Genomic DNA, 15,353 nt, shown 5'->3' with positions numbered 1-15,353 from the left:
ATATCGAAATCGTCTTCCATTGCGATTTTCCGTATATCTAAATATGTTTAGTGAAAGGAAATTTTTTTTTTACATGTATTGCAATGTGGCGTAATGTTTTATCAATATCTGTACAAAATAAAATCTATATTTACTAATTATTTTATGTTGTGGCTCAAGAGTGGCATCTTCAATATATTTACATTATAAATACATAACAGGCACATACATATGAATATAAACCACAAATGGAGTTTTAATTTACCACTAGAGGGCAGAATAATATTACAAAAGGCTCATAACAAACCATTTTCTGTGGTCCACGTGACAGACTGTTCTGTAAAAATATGTGTACAAAACTTTACATTGACATCAGTGACAACAGGTCATAAAACATTTCAAAATCATCTCGATTCAACAAACTGTAAATGTACAAATACACATCAAAATAAGGCTTCACATCATCTGCAGCCATGTTGAATATTTGGAGTTGCATTTGATTTCTCAATAGATTCGAGTTCTAGAATTCTCAGTCATTTTGTTGCTGAAAATTACAGAATTTAAAGTGACTTTAGTGACAGAATTAAACTATGGAAGCATCATCATGTAACAAACACGGTGGATTAAAATCTCACATTGGCCTAGAAAAGTCCCATTGACTTCAATACAATTAAACATTTCGACAAATCGGGTTTCACCGGAATAGAACTTAAAACATTTCCAATAGCTGCTTAAAGTCAACATGAAATCAAATTCACTTTCTCAATTCATGTTCCTGGTGTAGCTAATTATGAATCACTCATCAGTGCATGTTATGCGAAGTAAATATCTTCTTTATATTAAAAAAAAATTCACCAACCAATGCAGTTGCTGTAATGAATGTGTTTTGAGACGAATGCACAGTCACATGAAGCTTCGAATAAGATATATGTTTAACTGCTGGATAAACATCTAATTACAGTGATTAATCTATAAATAAGGTATGGGATAACAAGCCATATAATGTAAAACACAAACCCACATGAATCTGAATAAAAAAAAAACACACACACACAAAAGGTTTTGAAAGGATTAAAATTAAAATGTACTTATTTACTCACCCACAGGTGCCATAATTTGAGAAATAATAATTCACAATAATACTATCGTATGACTTTGAATAAAGAGCATGAGACACATGGACGGATGATATTATATGATGATTAACTTATTCATCAATAAAGGTTCACTTGCACACATGAGGTCCGGATTGCTCTAAAGTGCCGTTTTATAGTTTTTCCTTTCATGTAGTGTAGTGTGCGATAAAGCTGGATAAAGCTCTGCAAAGTTTACATGATAAAAGGGCAGATGAATAAAGTTATTGTCTTTATTCAAAAGTGATTTGAGTCCTCGATAATTCCAGTCCAGTGAAGCTCATTTGCATAATGGTTGTGATAGGCTGAACAGAGTCTCTTAGCTCCGCCCTCAAACACTGTAGTGTAAGTGTATCTGAGACTGGGAGAGTTTGGTTCGTGTTCATGTCGAGAAGACGCTGTTTTCTGCTGACAAAGCGAATCCACTTGCGCTGGTTTTGATACAGATAAACCAACACCATCATTCATATTACTGAGAATCATCTGACCAATCAGAGCAGAGTAGTCCAATCACTTTTATGGACTTCAAAACAGAAACAGCCATTCACTGCCATTATAAAGCCAGGACATGTTTTAACAAATCTGATTGTGTTTGTCTGACAGAAGAGTGTCTCGTACACCTATGATGACACGAGGGTGAGTAAATCATGGGCTGATGTTCATTTTTGGGTGAACTCTCTCCCTTTAACCCTTGTGCATCCTTATGGACATTTTTGTCCTTTTCAGTTTTGTTTTTTTGATCACTTTGCCTGTGTTAAAGCTAACTCCAAAAAACTTGGCACAGGTGTGTATTTTTATTAGAATTTTACTATTTCACCGTCATTTTCTTAAAAAAAAATAATTTTTGCATTAGGTACAAAAAATACTCCCTCTCAGCACCTTTTGGACAAAAATGTCCCCATTGAAAACTGCCATTTTTAACCCCCGGTTTAGTTAACTATAAAATTATGCAATCTTTGTTAAGAGGCTTTCATTCTGATGGCAAGGCTTCACATTTTTATTTTTTACTATTTTTTTTATCAAATGGTGCCATTTTTTTTTTAAGTTTGGCCTATAAAACAAATATGGCTTTATTCCTGTGTTTTCTGGTTCGGCATATTATAGAGCCAACGGGATAAATTATGCAACAATATTTGTGTGGGTGTGTTGGTATGGATGTCAGAGTGTGGTTAGCATGTGTGTTATAAAAAAAAAAAATGTGTGTAGAGAAAAACTGCAAATAACAAATCCAATCACTGTGAGCTCCAGTGGGGTTTTGCTGGGACCCAATGGGGAAAATATGTTACTACACCCAAACAAACTTTTACCGAAAGCTCATTTTTTGAGATATCATCCTCAAATTTGGAACACAACCTATTTAGATTTATGGCTTTGATTTTATTGCAGTTTTGAGTTCAACCTGATTTATAAAATATATACATTTATGTAAAATATTTTTTATAAGTAATTTACATAAACTTATACCTATATAACTTTTTTTTTGGATTTACTTATTATTATATTTTTTTTTACTTCAGCAATAATCTGCAAAGGGTCTTCTTTAAAATGATACCAAACTTAAGTCGTCACGTTTTTATGACAGTTTTTTGACACGGACATTTTTGTCCTCTTTTTACCTATGTGTAACTTTTTTTAATTGATGCACAAGGGTCAATAAGTCTGAGTGGTCAAGCGACACATTGGCCGACACACGACCGGGAGAGAACGAGAGATGCGGCAGCGTTTGTCTCACGGCGGTTCACGGCTTCACTCCTCCGGGACGATGGCGTGCTCTTGAGCGATGGCCGCCAGCTCCTTCAGGAACTCGGCGAACAGGAAGGTGGCGAACACCCTGTGGCGCAGGGCCGGAGGGACCCGGGGACACGGAGGGAGAGGCTTGCGGGGACGACCCGGGACGTGTCCGTTCAGAAACCAGCCGGTGCCGTGATTATCCTGCAGGTGAGCCTCTCTCTCTGGCAGGAGGAACACACACACCGTCAACACGCAACAATATTCAAATCAAGACCGATATTCATCGTCCAGCTCAAAATAATGAGGAATGCTCGTTGTTTTGTCTTTTCCTGCAGCAAGTCTTCTTTATTTGTTAACATCTCTCGTGTCAAAGCATGGAAATTGCCAAATAAGTTTAATAAAGAAGGGTCTAATCTAGAATTTATCCTGCGACGCATATTTTGGAAAGATTTAAGCTTAAATATTTCACTGTATTTACTCAAGATTATTTTGGAAAGACTTAGAAACCTTTATTAGCAGAATACTAAAGTGTATGATAGAAATGTGTGTATTTTATATATATTATATATTTTATATATATTAATGTGTGCTTCTTTTAAACTCAGAATGACAATTTGCAATGTAAAGAACGACATATTATACAGTATTATACAGTATTTAGTTAAAAAGGTAAAAAGAAGTGGGCTCAATGCAAACCAATTTGTTCACATTTTAAAATTGACTTTTAAACTATATGGAAATCTTTTGGAACGAACAAAAAAAAAACTAAAAAGCGCTGAAAACGTAATGCTTTGAAAGCACTTTTCCTATTTTTATTTATTTTCTTGTTCTCATGGCACAAAAAAAAAAAACAACAATCAAACAATCAATGCATTAAATTACAATAAATACCACAACACAGACTGTTTTAGCATGATAACGGAAAGATCACACACACACACACACACCTTGCTCTTTTAAGGCCTGGTCTTTGAGCAGCAGGTACTGGGAGGCTTCACGGACCAGTTCGGGGAAATCGGGATGGGACGCCGCGTGTTGCTCGATCTGAACACACACCGACTGCAGAACCTGCGACACACACACTGATGTTCACATGATACATGACAAAAGTTCATTTATTTCAGTAATTCAACTTAAAAGGTGAAACTAATGTATTATATAGACTCATTACATGCACAGTGAGATATTTCAAGCCTTTATTTGTTATAATTGTGATGATTATGGCTTACAGATATGAAAACCTTTTCACAATATTCTAATTTTGACTTCATAATAATCACAATTATAACAAATAAAGGCTTGAAATATCTCACTTTCACTGTAAAAAATATTTTCAAGATTTGTTATCACAACATATTTTCTTTTGTCAAATCAACTTTATAATAATTTATTTAGTTGAGATAACTTATTATTTTGAGTTTCTGATGATGAAATTAATCTCCTTCATTGTATTAACTCACTTTTTCCAGTTCAATCAACTTAAAATTTGAAGGCAATCAGGTTACTTACTTTTTTAAGTTAAACCAACAATATTTTTTTTTACAGTGTAATCACAACATTTTTTCTTTTGTCAAATCAACTTAAATAATTTATTTAGTTCAGATAACATATAATTTTGTACGGAGGCGTATTGCATTCACTTGAAGAAAAAAAATCTACTCTGTTTTTCTGAATTAACGAGTTAATTTTTCATGAGAAAAACATTTTTTTGCTCTGTTTTTCTGAATTAATGAGTTAATTTTTAATGGAATTTTTTTTGCTCTGTTTTTCTGAATTAATGAGTTAATCTCATGAAAAATTAACTCATTAATTCAGAAAAACAGCAAAAACTTTTTTTCTCATGAAAAATTAACTCATTAATTCAGAAAAACAGAGTAGATTTTTTTTTCTTCAAGTGAATGCAATACGCCTCCGTAATTTTGAGTTTCTGATGATTAAATCATTCTCCTTTATTGTTTTAACTCACTTTTTCCAGTTCAATCAACTTAAAATTTTAAGGCAAGCAGGTTACTTACTTTTTTAAGTTAAACCATCAATATTTTTTTAGTCTATATATTAGTTTCAGCTTTTAAGTTGAATAACTGAAATAAATGAACTTCTGCACGATATTCCCGTTTTGTTCTCGAGTTTCACCTGTATAATTGTTAAGTTAGGCATGTATGACAGCAGCGCCGGTGTGCTGGAGGTGTGCTGTACCTGGTAGAGCGAGCGCCGGCCGGGTCGGGTGTTCAGCAGAAAGCCTCTCAGCAGCGGCTGTGGGAACGAGGCCAGATGAGCTAACAGCCCCGTCACCAGCAGATTAACCTCGATCGAGTTCTCCAGCATGTTCTCCAGACGGGACAGCAGGACGCTGATGAACGGCCCTGACAAACACGCACGCTTTACATTTAATCACTGAGCACACGCTTTCATCCATAAGCAGCACTGCAAAAAATCTTGTTTCCAGTCAATCAAGATGCATTTACGAGATGAGTAAAATGATATCAGATATTAAGTCCTGTTTTCTGAATTAATCAAAATTAAGTGAAATTTTGAATTTAGATTATTTTTCTCACTCCATTGGCAGATAACATGCTTTTTTTTAAGCATTAACTCACTTAATTTTGATTAATTCCCCCAGAAAACAGGACATAATATCTTATATCATTTTACTCATCTAGTAAATGCATCTTGGTTTAAGAATTTTTAGATAATTGGACTGGAAACAAGGCAAAAATACAAATACTAAATAAGAAAAACATGTTTTGCAGTTGCAGTACCCTTCCCGAGTTTAGTCTAATGCAGTATATGTATACATATGAAGAGTTCAGATGCAAAAGCCTCTAAATGCCATTTGAAATTTTCTTCTTTAATGATGATTTTTGTCAAACTTGTATATTTATGTTCAGTAATATCACTTAAATAACAATTAATAGGTAATTATCATTGCCATTTAAGTGAAATCACTGAACTTAAATATACAAGCTTGATAAAAATGATCATTAAAGAAGAAAATTTCAAATGGCATTTAGAGGCTTTTGCATCTGAACTCTTCATATATAAATATTTTAAAATACATATAGAGTAGAGGAGGACTAAAATACTAAAAGAAAGAGTTAGTATTAATGGATCAAGTGTTGCTGAAAAAGATTGTGAAACTGGCCACGGACTGAGCCGCTCTTTAACTTTTAGTTTTTATTCCAAACCTCTCCTTAAATCCACACAAATCCTCCTCGTATTCAGTGTTGGGGAAAGTTAGGCATTAAAAATAATGCATTATGCAAAATTGGGACACAACTTGGTTAGACAACTTTGATTTTACTGCAATTGAAATTATTGGTAACACTTTATTTTACAGTGTCCTTCTTACATGTACTTACCATAACAGTAAATTATGCATTATTACATGCAACTACCCCTCAACCAAACCCTAACCCCAGAGTAAATACATGAAGTTAATTAATATTACTTAGTATTTAAATATATAACTCCACTATAACACTTGACACCTTAAAATGAAGGAAGCGTAAACAAATTATTTGATAAAATATGTATATTTTTCTATAAAATAAAATGTTTAGTGCAGCACATTTGCTTTACAGTAAATCTTTATTTTACACTGTCTGTGCAATAATCTGTGATTGTCTTCTTTAAAAGAGATCGACGCCAAAGCTTAAAGTGTGGTGGACCCTGTGGTGTAAATCCAGCGTTTAATGTTGTTTATGTGTGTATGTGGTGTTTTTAATCCGCTTTAACACACACCATGTGTAAGTTCATAAGTGGACAGCATTGCTGAGTATTTCCTCCTTAAAACTGCAGTGAACCAAAGACAGTCTCAAAAACACACTTTGAAATCGCAAACGACCTTGTAACCAATCAGATCAACGTGTGATCGTCAACCAGTGGATCTCAACCAGTGGAAAAAAACGTTTAAATACATAATTTTGGTGATGAAAGAGGAGTTTTATCGTGACTGACCTGTAAACGAGTGTTTCCCGCTGTGGTTTCTGCTCGGTTCCTCGTCATCTTCTTCATCGTCATGATCGTCACAGAGAGAGCTGAAATCCTCCTCACACATCCACCGCTCGTGCTCTTCCTCCTCCTCGTCTTCTCCTCCGCCCAGATCTCGAATGAGCTCGACGCACTGCGAGATAAAGTCGTCGGCGGGCGCCTTGCTCTCGATGCTAATCTCCTCCAGATTATTAGCTTCGGCTTCAAGCTCCAGTTTCGGTTCTTCAGAAGCATATCCGTTCGTGAAAGCGAGCGGCTCAGATTCATAATTACCTGGGTTAGCATCGCTAGTCATGTGATTAGCGTGCGCAGGTTTGTTCAAACCGTTTTTAACGGATATCCGCCGGTCGTCTCGCGCGTCTTTCTGCGCGATGAGATTATAAACAAGCACGTCGTCCTGAAAGTCGGACTCCTCGATGTAAGATCCTTTAATGAGCATGATTGCGCTTTTACGCATTTCTTGAATGTGTTTCGGGGGCTCGTCCGGGATCGTGTTTTCTGGGATCGGCTCTTCGTCAGGCGAGGCGTCGAAAGTGTCGTCCCACTCGAGCTCGACTCGTTCGCTGGTTTCCGACGCCGGGTGGGGTGTGTGCGTTTGAGTTGAGAGAGGAAGACTCTCGTCCTCTTCCTCGTACTCGTCCGGTGGCGGATTGAGACCGTCGTAGGGATTCGACCACACGACACACGCCTGGACGCCGATACACACGGCCCTGCGGCCGTCGTACAGGTAATGGAGATAGTTCTTATCCATCAAGGGCTCGGACGACGTTATTCGGGAAAATCCCACGCTGTCGCCACCGGAGAACAGATCCTCCATTCCTGGAGATTAATCGGGAACACTTTCAATGAGGTTCATTAGATAACTATCATCAATCAATATTGATGACACACACTCAAAAAACTTTTGAAACGTAGTGTAGGTCTATGAATCGTATAAATGTTTAAAGTTCATTATGGATATTTAAGCAGCATATCGGCTTCTCTGTCAAGGAAAGAAAGTATTGTTGAAATTTCTAAAGTTTTTTTTACATTTTATAAGTATCAAATGAAATATGCCATACACTGCATGTGCACAAAATCATGAACTACATTACCCATGTTCCCCCTCAGCAGGCCCTCTGTGACCTTAGACCAGAGGATGTAGTCGGGTTTGGGGGGCGGAGCCAGAGAGGGTTTGGGAATGAAGAACGAGGGAGTGAGAGAGAGAAGTGATGACGCAGCGACGGAGTAACAGTCTCTCTCTCTCAGTCGGTGTCTCTCAGCGCACGTCAGGTGAGAGCAGGGGATCAGATACCTGAGGAAACACACACACACACACACACACACACACTGCTTCATGACATCACTCCAGCACTGACTGAACATCAGCTGAACAATTAATAATAATAATAAAAACAGCTGCTATTGGTCAGACACACAGAAGGCCCCGCCCCCAAACTCACACCATTGGCTGTTGGACGTCTCAATGGTGTGAAAAGTGCAGGTACGCTTTTTAAGAAGTCAAGCTATTAAAACTAGCAACCTATAAATAGTTTACATATAATAAGGAATAATTATAAATAATATTAAACTGTTCATATTGTATTAAAACTAACGGTAAGAAACGGCTTCTATAACAGAGAGAGATCTAAACCTGGAGCTGATTTGATGAAACTATTCTTCATATTTAATCAAAATTTCGACTCTACAAGATGCAAATACCTGAGAATCAACTGCAACATGACGTCTTCACAATACAGACCAATCAGAGTGCGGAACAGAGCCAGAGAGACCGTACCCAGCTAGAAACACACACACACACACAGTGCGTTTTAATGACTGACTGACATACTCAAAGTCAAGTCACACATGCTCGCTCACTCACTCGCTCACCATCTCACTAACTCTCTCTCTCACTCACTCACACACTCACTCGCTTGCTCACTCACTCGCTCGCTCACTCACTCACACACTCACTCGCTTGCTCACTCACTCACTTGCTCACTCGCTCACTCACTAACTTACTCACTAACTCACTCACTCGCTCGCTCACTCACTCACTAACTCACTCACTCACTCACTCAATAACTTACTAACTCACTCACTCAATAACTTACTCACTAACTCACTCACTCACTCACACACTCAATAACTTACTCACTAACTCACTCACTCACTCACTCACACACTCAATAACTTAGTCACTAACTCACTCACTCGCTCGCTTACTCACTAACTCACTCACACACTCACTAACTCACTCACTCGCTCGCTCACTCACTCACTAACTCACTCACTTGCTCGCTCACTCACTAACTCACTCACACACTCACTAACTCACTCACTCGCTCACTCACTCACTCACTAACTCACTCACTCGCTCGCTCACTCACTCACTCACACACACACTAACTCGCTAGCTCACTCACACACTAACTCACTCACACACTCAATAACTTAGTCACTAACTCACTCACTCTCTCACACACTCAATAACTTAGTCACTAACTCACTCACTCACTCACACACTCAATAACTTAGTCACTAACTCACTCACTCTCTCACTCACTCACTCACTCACTCACTAACTCACTAACTCACTCGCTCACTAACTCACTCACTCACTCACTCACTCACTCACTCACTCACTCACTCACTAACTTACTCACTCGCTCACACACTAACTCACTCACTCACTCACTCTCTCTCTCACACACACACACCTGAAACGGAGTGTTGATCCTGCTGACCAGTGTGTCCAGGATGTTGACGTTGTCATGGCGATGCCTGAGGATGAAGAAGAGGAAGGTCTGCAGGAGGGCGGAGTCAGAGATGCTGCGCAGGAACAGATCCAGATACGCCGTCGTCGTCATCACTTCCTCCAGAGTCAACTGGCCAATGAACAGAGAGTGTTCAGTGAGAGAGATCGGATTGACCAATCACAGCTCTCCGAATGCAAACACACACACACACACTCACCTTATGTAGCGCAGGAGCCATGACAGGCACTAGAAAACCATTATAGATGTAGCCCAGAAGCTGATCTCTGATAGACGGGTGAGCCACCTACACACACACACACACACACACACACACACAACAAACATCTCACTTAATTCGTTGTATGCATGCGTGTGAGTGTGTGCATGAGTGTGTGTGTGTTTATATGCATGTGTGTGTGAGTATGTAAGTGTTTGATTCTGATTGTGTTTAAATGTGTGTGTGTGTGTGTGTGTGTGTGTGTGTGTATGTGTTAGATTCTGATTGTGTTTAAGTGTGTGTGTGACCTTGCAGACGGTGCAGCAGAAGTGCAGTGAGTTGAGGAACTGGAACAGCGCTGGAACCTGCAGCCAGTCGCGCTCCTCCAGACAGAACCAGCCGTCGCTGTACACCTCCAGTTTAGCCGGCAGACCCGAATACAGACCACTGAGACCTGTAGCCAACACCTGCACACACACACACATGAAATAAATAACATATTTATATGTTAAATTATATTTTTTTAAACATCCGCACAGAGTGTGACATCATATTGAGAGTGTGTGTGTAGAAAGTATTTGCGAGGCGTCTAGCGGGAGAATCAGAGGAGGGTTCGCTGAAGGAGATTAAACCCTATAAAAAATATTGTTAGTTTAACTTAAAAAACCTAAAGTAACCTGGGTTGCCTTAAAATTTTAAGTTGATTGAACTGGAAAAAGTGAGTTAATACAATTAAATGAAGGAGATTAATTTAACCATCAGAAACTCAAAATAATAAGTTATTTCAACTAAATAAATTATTATAAAGTTGATTTGACAAAAGAAAATATGTTGTGATAACAAATCTTGAAAATATTTTTTTTTACAGTGTATGGCCATTCCTATGGATTATTCCTGATTCTCGTTGGTACGTTAGTAACAAGTACGCTATGTTGTGTTTCGACGAGTTTTACGGACTTGATATATCGCTTTAATAATGTTCACAAAAATGTTATTCAAACTTTTTTTCTGAAACATTTTAGTTGACATTATATAAATGTAACTTCTGTAGCTTCAGAACATTCAAAAAGTAACGTTCCCATAATGTTTGATAACATTCAGAACATACTTTCATAATTTAATGTGAGCGTTAGCAAAACAATCTACACTGTAAAAAAACAATATTTTCAAGATTTGTTCTCGCAACATATTTTCTTTTGTCAAATCAACTTAATTTGTTTAGTTGAGATAACTTATTATTTAAAGTTTCTGATGATTAAATCATTCTCCTTCATTGTATTAACTCACTTTTTCCAGTTCAATCAACTTAAAATTTTAAGGCAACCAGGTTACTGACTTTTTTAAGTTAAACCAACAATATTTTTTTACAGTGTAAGAGCAGATTTTATCTGTAGCACACGGATATGCAGAACAACATCTGTTGACGCAACACGTCACAAAAGAGTCTTCGTGCTGTATTGTGTGTGTGTGTGTGTGTGTGCATTTATGTGGGTCAGAGCCGTTAGAGCCGAAACACCCATAATCCATCTACAAAAACACACATGACTGGGATTAAACTCCAGCGGAGATGAACGCATACAGTATGAGAGAGAGAGAGAGAAAACACACACACACACACACACACTAACCCAACCCCTAAACCTACTCATCACACACACACACACACAATAACACTCACACACACATCCTCATCCCAGGTAAACACCACTCACATCAGCCTCTACTAAAGTACAGGTGTAGTCTTCCTCACCGGGCAGAAGTACGTGTTCTCCACGATGTGTTTGGCCACCAAGGCGTTCTGAGACGAGAGGCTCATGATGAGTGTGAGGGCGTCTCTGGCCTGCGTGCCGACCGTCCCGTCGCGGTGGATGAAGGGAATGAGGAGCGAGAACAGCAGGAAGTTAGTGGCTCCCTGATCCTGACTGCTGTGGAAGAACAGCTCCAGCACAGAGGCTTCCTTCACCAGCACACGACACAGCTGATGCAGCAGAGACACCAGCTCCGCCTCCACGGTGCAGCCGGGCCCCACGGTGCAGGAGCCTTTACCAGGAGCAGTGGGCCCCACGGTGCAGGAGCCTTTACCAAGAGCAGTGGGCCCCACGGTGCAGGAGCCTTTACCAGGAGCAGTGGGCCCCACGGTGGAGGAGCTGCAGCCTTTACCAGCAGTGGGCCCCACAGTGCAGGAGCTGTAACTTTTGCCAGGAACAGTGGGCCCCATGGTGGAGGTGGGCCCTGTTGCGGAGCTGCCACTTTTGCCAGGACCAGTGGGCCCCAATGTGGAGGAGCTGTAGCTTTTGGAACGAGCAGTGGGCCCCACGGTGGAGGAGCTGCAGCCTTTACCAGCAGTGGGCCCAACGGTGCAGGAGCCTTTACCAGGAGCAGTAGGCCCCACGGTGGAGGAGCTGCAGCCATTCCCAGGAGCAGTGGGCCCCACGGTGGAGGAGCTGGAGCAGGCGGACAGCAGCATCATCAGAGGTTTGAGGATGGGTTTGTGGTGTAGCAGGGGTTGTTTGGCTTGAGCTAGCAACATCTTGTACATGCGCAGCTGCTCCAGCTTCATGTCGTCGGTGAACTCCCGCCGCAGGCTCCACAGAAACAGCTTTTCCATCACGTTCTCCACCACCACGAACTCCAGGATGGTCCCCATGGCCCCGGCCTGACCGCTCTCCTCCTCCATCAGCAGGAACAGCATGTGCTCCACGTAGTTCTGCACGGCGCTCGCCTCGTCGCCCGGGATTGGGCCGAACCGCAGACCGACGCCTCCGCCGCGGCCCGGGTCGTGCTTCTCCAGGATCCTCAAAACCTGACGCAAACAAACACAACCAATGAGAGAGCTTTATTGGGTTGAGCAGACAGTGAGTCGGGCTGGTAAAGTTTTACAGATTCGTGATAAACAATTATGTGCCACGTAGGAACAAACTATAATGGTGGATTGATAAAATGCCAGTTTTATTTTTTTAGACGTATGATACATCTAAAAAAATCTCAGATTTTACATTAATGGATGGGCAGACTAGATAGATCGATGGATAGACAGATAGACATATAGATAGATAGATAGATAGATAGATAGATGGATGGATGGACGGACGGACGGACGGACGGACGGACGGACGGACGGACGGACGGACGGACGGACGGACGGACGGACGGACGGACGGACAGACAGACAGACAGACAGACAGATAGATAGATAGACAGACAGACAGACAGATAGACAGATGGATAGACGGATGGACAGATGGATAGATGGACGGACGGATGGATGGACAGATGGATAGATGGATGGACAGATGGATAGATAGATAGATAGATAGATAGATAGATAGATAGATAGATAGATAGATAGATAGATAGATAGACCGATATATAGAGAGATAGATAGATAGACAGACAGACAGACAGATAAATGGATAGATAGACAGACAGACAGACGGACGGACGGACGGACGGACGGACAGACAGACAGACAGACAGATAGATAGATAGATAGATAGATAGATAGGCAGATGTTTCTATACCTGTGTCCAGTGGTTTTTGAAGACGATCATGCATGTTTCGGGATCCACACCCTTCAGAGTCAGCGCTCGCCCTCCGTTACTACTGGAGACCAACATCCTGAAGGAGTGGGAGGAGCTAGACCATCATGCACCTCTGATGGGCCTCGTTCTCTTCTTCATGCGCTCCCAGCAGCGAGGACCAGCTGACATGAGGTGAAAACTATCAAAGTTATAAATGAAGCTCTAGTTGAGTTTGAGGAGAGCAGGAAGAGTGAGCAGGGTGGAGGCTCTTCTCCGACATTCCCAACATTCCACAGCATTCCCAAGCAGTTCTTACCTCAGCGTAGCCATGGCAGCTGAGAGAGAGAGAGAATTATTATTTATTTTATTATTATTGCTATGTTTCTTTTCGGTACAACATTTAAAGTCGGCATGAAATGGAAATTCACCAGATCTATTTTCTAAAAGCATGTTATCTGTCTTATTCTGAAATTTTTGGGGACTTTTGGGATATTGTAAGTACACAACTGCAGGAAATATATCACACTGTGCAAGTGATTTTGGGATATTTTATTACAAAATTCTTGTTGCACCTTTCAGAAGGAAAAAAACTTATATGCAATTTTGGTGATCAAAGGTAGTTTTAAGGGATACAATTATTGACTACAGAGGGACGTTAAAGAAACTTAAACTGGTGCATCAAATGCAAAATGATATAATTGTAACATACAAATGCGTTTAATTCCAAACAATTTATTCTGTTTTTTTTTTTCGTCTAATGCTGATTTCTATTAATGATAATAATAACTGATTAAGGATAACTGGTCAACAACTTTAACCATTGATTGGATCCGTTATGGAAACAAGTTATGAACAAATAACGTTCTTCCAGTAACGTCAGAGTTAGGCTATCTGGTCTTAAATAATGTTTTAAAACAAGCACAACAACATAGCGTTCCTTTCCTGAAACGTTTTAGTTTACGTTATTTTAAACGCTACACATTTTTTAGAACATTGAGAGAATATTCAAATGTTACATGTTTTCAAAATGGAATGTTCACATGAACGTTCGATTTCCAAGAAGAAGAAAAACGTTTTTAAATGTTTTGAACGTTCAGGAAACATGTTTCGTAATGCAATATGAACTTTTAAACGTTCTTAGAATATGTGTTTTGTCAGCTGGAAAACACATGTGAATCTATATTTAATTATCCGTTATCATTGCTTTCAATATTTTCGGCCTGTATTTCAGACACTATAATAAAGCTCAGATTTTGAATCCTCTGCCATCATATATTATTTGAGAGAAGGCTTATCTGAAACTCACCAGGGTTCCTCAGTGACGCAGGGTAACTTCTGCTGTTAAACTGACCCGAAATTCTCCTTATCGTCCGGATAATCCATGACGTTTCTGTCTTAGAAAACATGAGTAGGCCTAATAATGTAAAGTCAGTTTAAATAAGAAACCAGTGTTGAGAAACACAGTCAGAGCAGAACACAGAGCAACACAACAGAGCAAAGCACTCGCAGAGATTAGAGCGATTAGAGCCCGTGCGCGCGCTCGTGTGCGCGTGCCTGCAAAGCCTCGAATGACAGCTGTCAGTTGTTGTGTGTTCGTGATTTATAAACGCCATTAATGTAGTATAAAACCCGTTTATCTTCGAAGAAAACAGATTTTAGACAAGAGCTTGTTTGGTCGTGAGGCTGGCGCAGAAACGTCACTCGCTATTCCGTGATTCAATAAAGCATGTCTCATTAAAAAAGTCTAACATGTGGAAACTGTTACTGTTCCTCTGACACAAAACACACAAATTACTCGCATTGAATGTTTCCCGACACAGAAACTCAAACAACAGCGACAACGTGTGGAGGATTTGTTAATATGAGAAAAATATGAGAAACTCGTCAATTTATTAGGTTCAACTTAATGTGTTTTTTTTTTAATTTAGACTAATTCTATTCTTTTTTTATTATTAAATTCAACCAATATATATGTATTTTTAGGTTGGAGTCAGTGTGGGTCATTTGAAGTGAAAAACTTAATTTACACTAATTTACAAAA

The 15,353-nt window shown here is 39.6% G+C and overlaps 1 protein-coding gene across 1 annotated transcript; it reads right to left on the bottom strand.

The window, feature by feature from the left end:
• Positions 1–209: 209 nt before the first annotated feature.
• fhip1ab (FHF complex subunit HOOK interacting protein 1Ab) lies at positions 210–13,639 on the bottom strand. Its single transcript, XM_089124469.1, has 11 exons — positions 13,313–13,639; positions 11,542–12,594; positions 10,100–10,258; positions 9,792–9,878; positions 9,536–9,703; positions 8,535–8,614; positions 7,928–8,127; positions 6,801–7,652; positions 5,040–5,206; positions 3,791–3,911; positions 210–3,064 (listed from the first exon to the last, which is right to left on the bottom strand). Exons 1-11 carry the CDS (start codon positions 13,406–13,408, stop codon positions 2,859–2,861), a joined length of 3,189 nt encoding a protein of 1,062 aa, XP_088980595.1. The 5' UTR covers positions 13,409–13,639; the 3' UTR covers positions 210–2,858.
• Positions 13,640–15,353: the final 1,714 nt, after the last annotated feature.

This window comes from Pimephales promelas, chromosome 20 (assembly GCF_988280905.1).
Source record: "Pimephales promelas chromosome 20, fPimPro1.hap1.1, whole genome shotgun sequence".
NCBI lineage: Eukaryota > Metazoa > Chordata > Actinopteri > Cypriniformes > Leuciscidae > Pimephales > Pimephales promelas.
The sequence above is the reverse complement of the archived record's forward strand: the minus strand, read 5'-3'. Positions and strand labels throughout refer to the sequence as shown.